Source organism: Danio rerio, chromosome 2 (genome assembly GCF_049306965.1).
Source record: "Danio rerio strain Tuebingen ecotype United States chromosome 2, GRCz12tu, whole genome shotgun sequence".
NCBI classification, from domain to species: Eukaryota; Metazoa; Chordata; class Actinopteri; order Cypriniformes; family Danionidae; genus Danio; species Danio rerio.
The window spans coordinates 7,894,558-7,910,630 of NC_133177.1; the positions used below are offsets into that span (position 1 = coordinate 7,894,558).

General features: G+C 37.1%; 1 protein-coding gene across 2 annotated transcripts in view; it reads left to right on the forward strand.

Moving 5' to 3' along the window:
* ripk2 (receptor-interacting serine-threonine kinase 2) overlaps window positions 1-8,620 on the forward strand; it is a 33,171-nt gene extending 24,551 nt beyond the window's left edge. Inside the window, 5 exon segments of one of the 2 annotated variants that reach the window (NM_194411.2) lie at window positions 222-307; window positions 1,301-1,393; window positions 1,480-1,573; window positions 5,046-5,261; window positions 7,782-8,606. In NM_194411.2, the coding sequence (NP_919392.2) occupies window positions 222-307; window positions 1,301-1,393; window positions 1,480-1,573; window positions 5,046-5,261; window positions 7,782-8,164 (872 nt within the window). In that variant the 3' untranslated portion in view covers window positions 8,165-8,606. 2 annotated transcript variants of the gene reach the window in all.
* Window positions 8,621-16,073: the final 7,453 nt, after the last annotated feature.

Below are 16,073 nucleotides of genomic sequence, written 5' to 3' on the forward strand. Positions count from 1 at the left end.
CATTCGCTATATCAGGTTTAATACCAAACCTACAGTTGAAGTCAAAATTATTAGCTTTCAAAAATTTCCCAAATGATGTTAACAGAGCAAGGAATTTTTTCCAGTATTTCCCATCATGTTTTTTTTCTTCTAGAGAAAGTCTTACTTGTTTTATTTTGGCTAAAATAAAAGCGTAATACTAAATAAATAAAACTATCAGCATCTTTGTCTGCACCTTACAGATTGTCTTATTGAACTGGAGCCCATGTTGAGAAGATTTGATGAGATTGATGTCTTGGAAGCAGTGTTGGAGGTCAAAAGAATAAAGGTATGTTTTTGAAGGTTCTCGATTCCTGGAGGGCCGCAGCTCTGCAGTTATGCCCCAACCCTAATCAAACACCGCTGATCCAAATAATCGAGGTGATTAAGGGCCTACTCACACTATGCCATCCGTACCGTGCCCAGGCCCGTTTCCCGGATTGTTTGAGAACTGTGAGTGCGCTGAATCGGGCTCAAGCACGATTCACTTGGCCGACCCTGGCCCGGTTGGAAGAGGTGTGCCTGAGCACGGTTCACTTGGTCTTCGGCACGGTATGCTTGTGTGAGTGCAAAACGCACCAAAGCCCGAAACTGAAAGCGAGACGTGACTTTTAAGGGGCTGTTTCATATGGATTTATTAATCATTCTTACTGTTCGGTAAACGCAAACTGCCGTAGTTTATTAAAGACGAGAACTCCTCACAGAACGACAGCTGCACGGCTTCAGCAGACCTCCTCATTCCTGCAGCACGAGGGCTTTATGATTGTTTATGAGCGCCAAAAGTGGCAGATCTGTTCGGCGAAATATCTGACTGCGTGTCATCGCATCCCTAAGGACTGTTTGGTGAAATATTTGACTGCATGTCACTGCATAACAAACGACTGAAACGATATAACTAGAGAAATCTCCACTGTGCTGCTGAGTGAGAGAGCGCTTCTCACTGAACAGCGCAGCAGCGATGACGTAAGCGTGCCGAGGCCCATTTGTGGTGTGAGTGCGGGCCGTCGGGGGAGACGGGAGGGGGACAAGCGTGCTTAGGCCCGGTTTGAGGCAACTGTACCTAATGTGAGTACGGCCTAAAAGAGTCTTGAACACTTTGTTGCATAAGCTGGGTTTGATTAGGGTTGGAGCAAAACTGTGCAGAGCTGTGGCCCTCCAGGAATCGAGATTAAGATTGACCGTGCTTTTATTTGATGTAGATGGATTAGTTTGATTATATCTTATGTCTGTGCGGTCAAAATTATTAAATGTATAGTAAATTTTCTTGGCTTTCATCCTTCAGTACAGGAGGCCGTCAAGCTGCTGCTCATCGACTCAAAGTAACGGAAAGAAAATTGAGGAAAAGTGTGTGAAAGAGCTAAATGTCCCATGGCCAGTGAGTTACTGCATTGTTGTTGATGATATCGTAATTGACCAGAGCTCTGTTGAGTGTCTTATTTTCTGGTTCTTCTTACCTGACAGGACAACAGTTCCACATCTGGATCAGGCTCCTGCTCTTCCCAGGAAGCAGAAATATCCCAGCCGGGCTTCCTTACCATATCAACTCCCTCTCAAGGCAAGACTCAGTTCTTCTCATAAGGAGAGATCTGAAAAAATCAGAAAAATTAGTTATGTGTAATAGAGCTGCACAATTAATCGTTAAAAGATCGCGATCTCGATTCGACCCCCTAGACGATCTTAATCCATCATTTCTACGATTCTGTCAATCATATTTTCAAGTTCAGGAGAGAAGAAAAGGCGGCTGCACGAGTCTTTTCATTGTTTCACACATGTTGCTCAGTGACATTGACACCTCCAAATGATGTTGAATGAGTCACATACTCTATTCATAAGGTATAATTCACCTAAAAATGTAATTTTTGTCTACATATAATGATGTTTTCGCGATCGGGAAATCACACGTGACGTGTGCTGCTGACCGTGAGCTGTTATCACAGAGAGGGCGCGTCCGCGCTCTACTTAATGATAGACACGCGCGCGTCTACTTTAGTGAACAGAACCTGCATATGTTGCGAGTAACAGGTAATACAGTTGTAAATAATATTCAGTTTGTGGCACAGAGTGATGGTTTGGGAGCAGCGCAAAGTATGAACAAGCACTTAGCAGTCAAAATGAAACCGAAAGTGTGCACTTCATTTAAATGATCATATCGCATTTTAGAGTTATGATTACAGCAAGCATTTGATATGCTTTTTCTTTTATAGCGAACCCACAGTTGTGCATGAAAATAAATGTTGGCAATGTTAGTATAAGTACTCTAGCCTATATATTGTTGAATATAATCTGATAATGGCAAATGTCTGATTTTACCAGTGAATAAAATTGTCTAATATGACAGATTGCAAGCATATATCTCAAACATAATAATTCAACATCAGAATTATTATAAGTAGAATAGAATTATTTATAAAAGCCAGTAGACTACAGATAATATTATTATAGATGTTGTGCCTTATGTTTGTTTTTACCATACCTTTATTTTACATCTACAGAACCATGAGAAAATCGTGATCTTTATTTTAAGCAAAAAAATCGCGATTTTCATTTTAGCCAGAATCGTGCAGCTCTAATGTGTAATAACAATGAAATGACACAAGGAGAAAGTATTGAACTACTGAAATGTATTTAATACTTTATATAAAGGAGTTTTTGGTGATGGCAGCTTAAAGACGCCTCTCATATGGAGAATCAAGTCACATCAATTGCTCAGTCGTCTTTTTTTCCACTGATTTCAACAGAATGTATAAATATTGATGGTTTTGTGAGTCTCGTCTATCTAATGCGATCTTTATTTTGTATTGGATTCAAGGCCATTCTACAGCTTGATTTTCTTTCTTTGAAAGCATTTGATTGTTTCCTTGGCTGTGTTTTGGATCGTTGTCTTACTGAAATGTCCACTCTGATTTCATCTTCATCCTAGATGTTGGACTGTAGTAGCGAATATTCATTTACAATGATGAAGGGCAGAGGTTTGCTGAATAACTGCTGAGAAATTTCAGCTGCTGTCTTGGCTTTCACTGCCTCCTACACCTCCATTCCTTTATGTGTTCAATACTTTTTCCCTGCGTCATTTCACTTTATTACGCATAACTTTATTTGTAAACTAACACATTTTGTTTGCTGTGCATATATGGACTTCTTCGGTTGTTATCAACATTCGGAACATTCGGAAAATTTCCAGTCAACAGCACCTTTTGAAATATGTTTTCTGAGACAAATGATGACGTGTTTATCACCTATTTTCTCCATTGTACTGTGATGTATGTTAATATTGTACAGTCTCACACCTGATTTGTTTGCAGTAAACTGTTAACAGCTTAGACAGCTTAGAGCGTTCACATTGCACACTGTTGTAGTCCGCCAGTGCGTTCCAGAATCGGTGCAGAAAAGCTGTGCTGCTCATGCAGACTTAAAGTGATTTATTGTTTTTGACAAAAAAGAATGAAAGTAGATAGATTGTGACACAATATCAAGTTCTGATTTTAGTTTGTTAAAAATTGTAATAATAATACATATAGATCTAGATTAAAATGGTTCATTTCAATTCTGCTGAAGACATTCAGAATATGTGTGCTACCCAAATAATAAGTCTTTCAGGATGGGTTTCTCATGCCTGGTGGCGCATTAGACCAGGGGCTCATCTCCTGTTTCCAAAATGCATCACAAACTGCTTGAAAAACTGTTCTACTATGATAACTGATAATGAAGATGAATGCTGTTCAATAAGATGTACTTGTGTTTACTAACTGTTTATTCAGTTAAGCATGAATTTTAAACTGTAGGCCTACATAAGCACCAAACAGTGAATATTAAAAAAAATATATATATATTTTTTTAAAATAAAATTAGTGGCGTTTTTGAAGTAAACACCGCGATCAAGCTGTTACCTTCATGTAGGACTTTTCCCCATATTTTCTAACAAGATCCACATACGCGGCCATCAGTAAAGGACCGCACCGGACCACACACGCACTCATCGCAAAATGAGGAAGTTTTTTTTTTTATTTTCATTTGCCGTGTTTGTATTAAATTCCATAACACTCTCACCAGTCCTTACTCCTTATTTGCGTCTAATAACCCAGTTTGTCACAGGGGCATGAATGAAATGTTCATGAGTTAAAGTGAAACTGCCAAACTGCAGTTAAAGTCAGGCATCCTGCTGATGTTATTCAGAAGGGCACTCTTTTTGTCAGACAACTCACCAGTCAGGTATACATCCGCGCTAAAATATCAAGGTGAAAGTCATAGCTTGTGTAAAATAGACCCAGCTCCCAACCTAACTTTGAGATTAGAGAATAGATTAACGGTGATATTTTTTATTTTTTATAATAAAAGTCCACGTTAATCCAGCACATTATCGTCGACGACAGCGACACCGCTAATATATATATATATATATATATATATATATATATATATATATATATATATATATATATATATATATATATATATATATATATATATATAAAAATATAATTTGTTTATTTATTTGTTTATATTGATAATATATATATATATATTTATATACTGCTAATATGTATATACCACAACAACAGAAAAGACAACTAAAAATATTGTGTGTGACTCAAAATTTAAGTAGAAAAAAGAAACTCAAATAGGTTTAGAACAAGTGATGGATGAGCAAATGATGACAAAATGTACATATTTGTTGAACCATCCCTGTAGTAAGCCAGCTGTACTAACAACTCTTTCCTGACCTGGACTATAAAACTAAAACCAACCAAAATGGTTGTCTGTTGCTAATCTAAAGAAAAAAAAATTGCACCACCTGATTGTTTCACACTGGCACTGCAATGTTTATGCGAACTCTGGAGGTTTTCTTTAGCTCTTTACTATTCTTTTACCCAGGGTTAAAAGTGTATTTGAGAACAATGATAACTTAGTGGTTAGGACAGCTTGGAAGAGGAGTAAAAAATGTTGGCATCTAATCGATCTCATTTATATCTTCTCCTTGGGGTTTTCTGGTTGGTGTAATACTGTTTGTTTCACATCTTCATCTTCAGGTGCTTATGCGGGTCTGCCGTCATCATTAATGTCTCTTCCACTGGATCCCCCAAAGCCTCTTATGGACAACTGCTCTCCCAACAACCTGAGTCCTGAATATCAGACAGCGCAGGTCGTGTCAGACCTCAACATACCATTCAAAGCTCATGCGCCTCAGAGTGAAAGTGAGCTGGCTCTTGCCATACAACCCCTCACACTGCATCCACACCCACAAGGTAAACACAGTCTATATTCTGTCAATTCAAGTATTATTACTAATATTAATAATATATATGAAGATACATGAGCAATATCTCAGGAGCAGCAGTGAGATATGGCTGTACAGTATATTGGCACTGGTGGGAGGTGTAATATTGCGTTCAACTGCATAATCGTGTATATTAAAAAGAATCGCAGAGAGTCTTAAACATGTTTGTATAAGGAACTACTTTCTTGCAGTATTGGTCAAACTGTAGTGAGCTTGTTCCTCTGCTTGTCATGACTCATGTGGGCAGCGTAATACACAAGAGTGAAGAAGCTGTAAGAGTGCTGATATTGCTGAATATCGCACGACTATCAGCCAATCAGATTTGAGAACCGTACAGTACTTTTGTATAAATATAAGAACCATTTCTTCTTCTTTTTTTTTTTTTACGTTTTGAAGTATATATTTAGAAATGTATGCATTCATATGCGATCATATTTATTGCTTTATTTAGAACTTCATCTCTTGATGTTTGATCAAATGTGAAAAAAATGTAAATATTAATAAAATAGAAAACACTTTTTAAAAACTAATGATTACAGGTCCTACATAAACTTAAAAAAATACTACAACTTTCTCATAATGCAGTTATTCATTTGTCTGTGCTTCCCCCTAATGGTGTTTAAAAAAATTCTGAAAAAATATTACCAATTATAAAATGAAATTATAAAAGTATTAGCAGTTCAAAACCATGTGGATCAGTCGATTCATTAGCGGATTGTTTATATGTCAGTTCACAGACAGATCAGCTGATCTACGTGACTTTAAAATGCTCCAGTATCCGTTTATTTGTGTTTGTGTTTGAACAGCTGTATTTTTGATTCTGTCCACTAATTTTAATGCACATTTTAGATATGCGCATAAAAAAGCGGTTTATGGAAATGCCAAGATGCACATAAATTTTGAAAAGGCGTATTAAAAAAACATAAGCGCATAACGAAGTGGAACACTTTTTGTTAGGTAAGACTACAATGGAAACACTTTTACAGAACAAATTCCAGTATGCGCATTAAAAAAAAGTCATGCGATTTATAAGAGATTATGTAATGATAAAAGTGTGTGCGAATGGATAAACCAGCAGGCTGTGCACATTGTAAAACATCTGAAATGTTGTTTTGGTCATTCTAAAACGCTTAGGCGTTTCAGTATTAGTGTTATTATATTATTAATGACCTCCAGAGCTGTCAAGAGCGTCTATGCTCCCTGTCTCACACCTTCAAACATATCACCACATTCATTGCGCGTGAGCGTTGTCTTCCGAGACACCAATAATTTATTAAATAAGGAAAAGATTAACGCAGCTAGAATTCCATTTTCACTTCTCATATTTAGTGCCAGTAAATCAGGGAGTGACTATTTTGGTCTCTTTGACTCGTTGGATGGAAATGCTGCTTTATAAGCAGATCTTTTATGTGAAATTCCAGTTCTGTGCTTAAATTTATTTTGCATCTTTCAATGGAAGCAAGACCTTCAGAGCTAATCACAGTCATTTCTGTTGAGCATTGAGCATGTGAACATGATGACCAATCAGTGGTGTTTAAAATATTAAGCATGAAATAGGCGTTTCTAAAATTACTACTGAACTAGGGTTGGGTCCATAGATCCATCGTCCATCGCCGTTGACCAATAGACATTACGATGCTGAGCTGGCATCGCTATCCTCAGCCCCATCCCCACCGCAGAAGCAACCCACTCGCTAAAAGACACAAGGCCCCGTTTACACTGATATGTCTTCGTTTTAAAATGACATTTTAGAACTAAAACGATCCACATCCACACTGGTGTTTGACCTAGCATTTCTGAAAAGTCCTCCTTCCACACAACACCGCTGAAAACGCACATCACATGACCACACACACACACAGGCATGCGCTGCAGTGTATGCATGTGTCTGAGCTCCAGTAGATAGCGGGTGACTCTTCGGTCTTCTGAATCTATCAGGTAACGTGTCACAGCGTCAGTACACTGCTTCAATCTTTCGCTTTCACGCTTGTACTTTGTAATTTTAGTGAGCAATTTAGTTGGTTGTGTACCTTTTTTACCAACCAAGTTTGTCGACGCCATTATAACGACACCGATCACTCTGCCTATTCATGCCAGAGTCCCATGAAAAAAGTGATTGACAGGTGGTAATTTGTGTATAAGTTATCTTTATTTATGATTTGGTTATGGGTAAAAAACAGACCATCCAGGTCAGGTAGTTAAAATGGTAGGCTAAAAATTATTAATTTATTATAATTTAAATAATTATTCATAAATAATTAATTCAACGCCACCTACGACAACGGTGCCTCATCTATTGCGATGTTTTACATTAGACATCGATGCCCAATTTGGCCCACGATGTTGGCCAAATTGGTCAACATCGCCCAACACTATACTGAACTAACAACACTAATTATCGTGAATTATTTTGTGTAGCCATACTTAATTGTCGATTAAATAAAAAAAGCAATAATGTCCACCTCATCCTTTTTATATGTCTTGACAGATTTTGTCACGGCGTTTGACGATCAAGGTCCAGCTGCCCGCTGGATCGCTGCCCGAAGGGAGGAAGTAGTGCGCCAGATGACCGAGGCGTGTCTCAATCAGAGTTTAGACGCTTTATTGTCTCGTGAGCTCCTGATGCGTGAAGACTACGAGTTGGTCGTGAACCAAACCACACGTACCGCCAAAGTGCGGAAGCTCCTGGACACATGCGAGCGGCACAGCGAGGAGTTTTGTCGTGTGGTGGTGAGGAAACTTCAGGACAACAAACAGATGGGTCTGCAGCCTTACCCAGACCTCAGCACCACCAGCTCGCCACCTCCGCCATACGTAGCCCCCAGCGCCCCCTTCCTCTCCAACTCCTTCAACAACACCAGAAACTTCTAAGCGTTCCCGATCTCCAATCACTGCTCTCCAATCAGAGCTCTGTGAGTCCTTTTTACAGTTACGGATGGTTCATTGCGCTTTTACATTTGTGCTTCTGCTCGGCGGTTGAACCATCAACAGTTGTTACATGCATTAAACAAGGCCAACTTTGATCAAACCCCTAGGATATAATGACTTATAGCAACTATGGTGGTTGTTGAATCCGAAGAGTAACATTTATGTTAATAAGTGAAGCCAGTAGAGTGGTATCAGCACGTCATGTTTAAACGTTTATTCTAGACATTTCACGAATCTGGATGTTTCTACATGGAGAGCTGTGAAGCTTCTAAGCAATCAGTCCTGTCTTGTTATCATTTGCACTTTCCATCCCAGCAAATTCATTAAAACTGAAGACTTGAATGAGCTGAAGTTCTAAAAAACGTAATAAAATATGCTTTATTTCCACATTAGTGCAAAGTCACGGTTCCGGAATTGATGAAGTTTTGTGTGGATCAGCATTTTCGGTCTTCCTTTTTATAAAGCATCATGACTTGTTTTTTTTTCTGCTTTATTTCCACAGTGGCACTCAAAACGGGATCTGCTGATTGTGTTATGTTTAATGCTATGTCAGGGTTAGTCTGCCCCTGCAGGGTTTAGCTCCAACTTGCCTCAACACAACTGCCCGAGTGTTTCAAGTATACCTAGTAAGACCTTGATTAGCTTGTTGAGGTGTGTTTGATTAGGGTTGGAGCTAAAATCTGCAGGACACCGGACCTCCAGGAAAAAGTTTGGTGATCCCTGGCTTAGAGCATCGGTCTCAAACTTGATGCCTGGAGGGCCACAGCTCTGCACAGTTTTGCTCCAACCCTAATCAAACACAGCTGATCCAACTAATCAAGGTGTTCAAGACTACTAGAGACTATAAGGCAGGTGTGAGTTGGAGGTGGTTGGAGAGAAACTACGCAGAGCTGCGGCCCCAGAAATTGAATTCGACACCATTTGTGTAGACCTTAGTAAGGGTTGACCATTTCACAGAGCTGAAATTTGATGGTATAGTGTTCATATCTGTGTTAAGATTAGACATGATCTGTACACTTATGGCGGTACAACTTTTTGATCATACCCCGTTGAGTTTGATCATGAATATTACATACCTTAAAGCTTTTTCTGTTACATTTAGGATGTCCACTTAACACATCAGCTGTGTAATGGTTTGATTTTTAAAAGATTAATTAACCCTAAAATGATTGTTTTTTTTTTACTAACCATTCGTCATCACGTCATTCTAAACCTCTGAGACCTTTATTCATCCTGAGGACACAAATGAAGATATTTTAGATGTAATCAGAGAGCTCTCTCATTCTTCATAGACAGAATGCCCAAAACAACTTTGTTTGCCTAAGTTTTCCCACATCATACGAGTGTGTGTTTATTACGGGAAACACAATGTGCTGTAAAAAAAAATAATAGTAAAAAAGTCTTGCTGCCCAAAGTTGTTTAGTTAAATCAAATGAACTTTTTCTAGTCATCTCAACATCAGTCAAACTGATTAAAAATATTAAGTAAAACTTTATGTAAATAAAATTATTTAGTTGAAACCTGATTAACTGATTAAAATGACTCAAAGTAACACAAAAATATATCTGTTGTTAAAACACATTATGGCTGCATTTACACTGGAGATCTTGATGGTCTATTCTGAAACGATGACCCACTTACATCATCTTTTAAACAAATACCTGTAGGCAAAAAAAAGTCATATTTACAAATACACTGTAAAACCCAAAAAGTTAAGGTAACTCAAACCGTTTGAGGAAACCGATTGCAACAAACCATTTAAGTTCAAAAACTTATCCTAATGTGTACTGTGAACTTAATCCATTGAGTAAATGAAGCAATTTGAGCACAGTAAAACCCAACAAATGAAGAGAACTCAAACCAACTGAGTACTGTAAAACCCAATAAGAGAACTTAAACCAGCTGAGTACTGTAAAACCCAAAAAGTTAAGGTAACTCAAACCGTTTGAGGAAACCGATTGCAACAAACCATTTAAGTTCAAAAACTAATCCTAATGAGTACTGTGAACTAAATCCATTGAGTAAACGAAACAATTTGAGCACAGTAAAACCCAACAAATGAAGAGAACTCAAACCAACTGAGTACTGTAAAACCCAATAAGAGAACTTAAACCAGCTGAGTACTGTAAAACCCAAAAAGTTAAGGCAACTCGAACCAATTTCTATAAACCATTTAGGTTTAAAAAAACGAATGTATATGAGTACTGTAAACTTAATTTAAGATGAAGTAATGAGGTATTTAATTAACTCATTACCTTCAACACTGAGTTGAAAACTCTTTTCAAATGAGTAGAATTAAGTTTCAGTCAATTTTGAGTTAAATACACTAATTTCATTTGATGAAGTTGACTGTTGGGTTTTAAATTGTACATATAAATATTACCCATATTTATTTTTGTTTGGCGTACAAAAGTGTTCTTGGAGCTTCGTATGATTAAAGTTGAACCACTGAAGTCTTATGGAATGTTTTGACAACTTTTCGCTCAAACATCTTTGCTGTATATGGAAGGTCAGAGAGCTCTTGGATTTCATCTAAAATATCTCAATTATTATTAGTGTTCCAAAAGATAATTGAAGGTCTCTGGTGACTGGAATGACACCAGGGTGACTAATTAATAACCACATTTTCAGTTTTTGGTGAACTAAAGGCTTCTATACACCGGGACGCTTTTCGTTTGCGTTTATGGTCAGCGTTTTACGAGACGTTTTTCCGTATTCAAACCCAAGCGATTTTTACTGGCGTCAAGCAGAAAAGAATGCAAAATAGTAAAAAGGTTAGATGGCGCTACGCAACTTTAATAGGGGTGTCAAAAATAATCGTTTTTTCGGTGCACTGCGATGCAGAAGCGGACAATTCGGTATCGGTTCAGTAATAATCATAACCGGTTATTACTGACGTCATTTACCTCATATGCGCTCTGTCGTGAGGGAGGCGATCGCGAGTATTTACAGCGATTTAACTACTTAACTCATAAACTGTGCACAATTTCACTGTGTGTGTTTGCTGGATCAGTCTTTTACTGACATACACAACAATAGCCCCTATTTCACTGAGATCGAGAGAATGAAAGTAGCCTCCTCCATTTCTCTTTCTCTCTCGCGCGCGCTCTGTCTCTCTCTCTCTCTCTCTCTCTCTCTCTCTCTCTCTCTCTCTCTCTCTCTCTCTCTCTCTCTCTCTCTCTCTCACACACACACACACACAGTGGCCCATTTGACCTGCTGACGTGGCTTTTCTTCTCCTCTCGGCTGTTTTACAGCGTTACTTCTGGATAAAGAAACGAGCGCATGTCTGCAGAGTTTTCTCCACCGTGTCTATCATACATCAGCTGTGAGATCGCCGCTGCCGCCTGCCGCTTATCAGCATCACTCATCTATGAAGAACGCAGCGCGCAAAAGCCAATCGCAACCGTTTTTTTTTTTTTTGAGGGTGTGACCAATCAAAGATGTGTAAGAGAACTAGACAAGGATCAGAAATTGAGCTGGATATTTATATTTGTTTATATTATTTGCTAAATGCTCGTTTTGTTTAAAGTTACAGTTTATATATCTGACTGTTTGTATTAAATGACAAAATTGTATTACAAATAGTATATAAATATAAATATATTCTTACATTTTAATACAAGAAACCCAAGATACAAGAAACAACTGCTGTGAAGAAAATATAAAACTGTGCATCGTAAAACTAAATAAAACTAAGCACCGTCAATGCACCGTGATGCACCGAAATATCAAATTGAACGGAATCGTTGGCATGATAATCATAACCGAACCGAACCGTGAGACTAGTGTAGGTTCACACCTCTAAACTTTAAGCTTCTAAAACCCTGCTTATAACACAGAAGAGTAGGAGAGGAAGTTTACACGCTTTGTTAAAGTTACTGGTGGCTCGAACAAGCATGGATGGTTCAAGCAGTAGCTCCAGCTCTAGCGATGAAGAAATGATTATTGTTCACCAGTGCAATAAGCAGCTAAACGTTCATATCACCTCTGGGCATCTTCTTCGATGTGCGCTCGCATTGACAGTTTTGCGCTTGAGCGCTTCCAAGTGCTGTTTACTGTAACTGCTGTAACTGTGTAACTTTACTGTAACTGTGACGTTTTGCGCATTGATGTACACAATCACATTGACGCCCTTTATTTAGTCACGAGGCGTTAAACGTCGACGGAAAACGCAAGCAAAAAACGTCTCAGTGTGCACAGTCCTTAAGAGTTCGTTCACCCATCGTTTACTCACCCTCAAGGTCCTTCGAAATCTGTATGAGTTTCTGATTAAATGGCAACCAACATTCATGTAATCAAAGGCAATTTGTTCCAAAACAAAACCATCTAACTCCACTGAATTTCACTGTTTGCGCTCTCGGATTCTTTCAATAGTATTTGTTTTGCACAAAGTCAGTCATAAAAGTCTGGAAGGACGTGAGAGAGAGTTAATTATTTTTTGGGGTGTACAATTCTTTTAAAACAATCCTGAGTGCCAAGAGAAACCTGCTTCGACATGTTCACATGTCTGTGGTCTTATGAGGAATCTGTACACTTGATTTGTTCTTTCATGCAGATGCCAACGACAAACCAAACAAGCCACGCTTCTTACCAGACTGGTTTTCCATCAGCCATTAAACATGTGTCATTCTTCCCTTGCGTCTTTGATTTGTAAAGTGAGTACTGTAGCATTCTGTTCACAAGCAATACTACTCAAAATTTTGGATGATGGGTTTTTCGATTGGGGTGGTACTCTGGAGTCCTTAATGACGGATTACATGCATTTTGTCTCCATTATGCTTGGTTGTTTTCAAATATTAGATAATCAGTGGCCTACTTGACCTGACCACATGCGCCAAAAAGTCGTTCACATTTAGTTTTCAGTAAAAGCTACTTCTTAGTAAGTATGTAGCCTAGTTTATACTGCTTATACAACTTATTGTTGACTCCAGATGTAGCAGAAGACGGATGCTTTTTTGTTTTTTTTAAATACATAAAACAGACTCGAATAGGAAACAACTGTAATAAATATCCTGGATAGATGCTTTTCCAAGAACAAATCTTATCCAATTGACTACTGTTAATGCAACCATTGCCAATTTAGACAAACAGGATTTAAAGCATGAAGGAAAATTTGTTGAATTGTTGTAAATTTGAAGATATTTAAAAACCAAATCAAAGGCAATTCAAAGGCAATAGCACTGTAAATATAGACTAAAGCAGAACACAAATTGCTGAATTCAATTTGTGGCGATCGAATTCAATTTGATTGACATAAGAAGCATTTTATTTTCATCAGTGTTATCAGGCGTTAGATATCTGTGGCGTTGGGTTTTGCATGCGTCTGCACTGTAAACTTCCCTTCTGTGGAAACCGGCGTTGTTTTAGAGGCCTTATTGTTGTGGAGGTGTTTTCCCTGATTCATTTTTTTATTCCCTAAAATTGTTTGTTTTTTATTTCTCCTTTTCTAACTCTGTCATGCTTTGGTTTTTAAGTGGATGTAAATACTTTGCTTATGAATGCTGAGTGGAAATCGAGTCAAAGCACAAAACCCGTCTTGAAAAGTTGGGGTTTGATGTTATTGACTTGTTTCAAAGCAGAAATGAGATTTTGTAGGTACCATTTTAGTTTGCTTGTTTTTTTTTCAGATATATTTTGACTGTTCTGGATTCGGGACCATATTGAGTCACTATGACAGTATGAAGAGCATGGTCCGCTTTTGTTTTGTATTTATTTATGAAGTATAAATTTTCCATGCATCTTAAGTGGTTTGTTTATAATGTGTTGTTACTAGTTTTGCTTTGCCAATCCAGTGATAAAGTTGAAGTCAGAATTATTAGCCCCTCTTTGAATTTTATTTGTTTTTTAAATATTTTCCAAATGATGTGTAACAGAGCAAGGACATTATCACAGCATGTCTGATAATATTTTTTCTACTGGAGAAAGTCTTATTTGTTTAATTTTGGCTAGAATAAAAACAATTAAATTTTTTTTTAAAAAATTTTAAGGACAAATTTATTAGCTCCTTTTAAGATATATATATATATATATATATATATATATATATATATATATATATATATATATATATATATATATATATATATATATATATATATATATGTATATATATAATTTTTTTTTTTTTTTTTTTGATAGACTACATGACAAACCATCGTTAAACAATAACTTGCCTAATTACCCTAACCTGCCTAGTTAACCATAATTAACCCAGTTAAGCTTTTTAATGTCACTTTGAGCTGTATTGAAGTGTCTTGAAAAATATATAATAAAATATCATTTACTGTCATGATGGCAAAGATAAAATAAATTATTAGAAGTTAAAAAAGTTATTTTAAAAGTTATTAGAAATGAGTTATTAAAACTATTATGTTTAGAAATGTGATGAAAAACATAAATAAAAAAAATAAACCTGTGAAACATAAATTAAGGAAAAAAAATAAACGGGTCTAATAATTCAGACTTCAACAGTACATCTTTTTAGATTATCCAGAGGCTGAATATTCTTTAGCACACGTCTCAGCAATATGTCAGCCGAATACTGAATTGCCTAAATGGATTGTTTGGAATGCTAAATATGCATTTGCATTCATGTCACAGATAAAAATGTTATTTAGAATTCAAAATGGCTCATACTGATATGTCAAGGTTCATTTGTTTGCCTTGGAGCTCTTTAGAGTCAAGATTTAAATGTCATCAAATATAAATGACAATAATGTATAGCGTATGTAGCAGTGTACAAGTAGCATATATCTGTGCTCTGGCACTATGTGAGGAACTTCCACAAAAACAATCAATTTTTGAAGTGTTAATAAAATGTGTAGAGTTTCCTGAATGTGTGGGTTTTCTTGTTTCTTTGCAGAAACTCTGCAGATCTCCCGCATGCCTTCATACTAAATGTAACCCCAAACCATGATTTTACCATCACCAAACTTGACTGATTTCTGTAAGAATCTTGGGTCTTTTGCAGTATTTGTGATGATTGAGAACAGAAACTACCTTCTGCCCCAAATGATCAACTAGAAGTCCAGTTATTATTTGTTGCTCTTACAACTGGGATCGACGGCAAGACTTTTGTCAGGTAGTGTATGTATGCAGTGATCTTAAATCAATACATCCAGATATTTTAATCTGCTTGTCTTGTTTGAAGACCCAAAGTAGCCAGAGATCAGTTATCATGATTAAAAGATCCAGCATCTGCCAAATCATTTTAGATTATGTAAATGAGGTATGAAGAACGAACCCCTGAGCCCTTCTATGCCAGAACTGTTAACCCAATCTGTTTATTTGGATCATTGTTGGGTGTAATGAGCTACAAATAAATTCGTTATTAAATTTAACTGTTAAAAAAGTAAATCCAAGGGATTACTGCTAATGTTTAGGTAATTACAGTTACTTACACTTCCCTTACATGCTGTCAATAAATAAGCAGTTCTCAAAGTAATTGCATTTGTTTTCTTATAGAAATACGAAAAGACATCTCAATCTCATTTCCCAGAGATAGGTTGCGGCTGGAAGGGCATCCGCTGCGTAAAAAATGTGCTGGATAAGTTGGCGGTTCATTCTGCTGTGGCAACCCCAGATTAATTAAGGGACTAAACCGAAAAGAAAATGAATCTCAATCTCAGCTTTGCATTTAAAATGACATAACTGAGTGAACAACACTTAAAGGGTACCTATTATGCCCCATTTTACAAGATGTAAAATAAGTATATGATGTCCCTAGAGGGTGTATATAAAGTTTCAGCTCAAAATACCACACAAATAATGTTTTACAGCTGTTTGAAGCCCTTTTTAGGCTGTGATCCTAATTGTGGCGTTTTGGTGACTGTCGCTTTAAATTTAAATG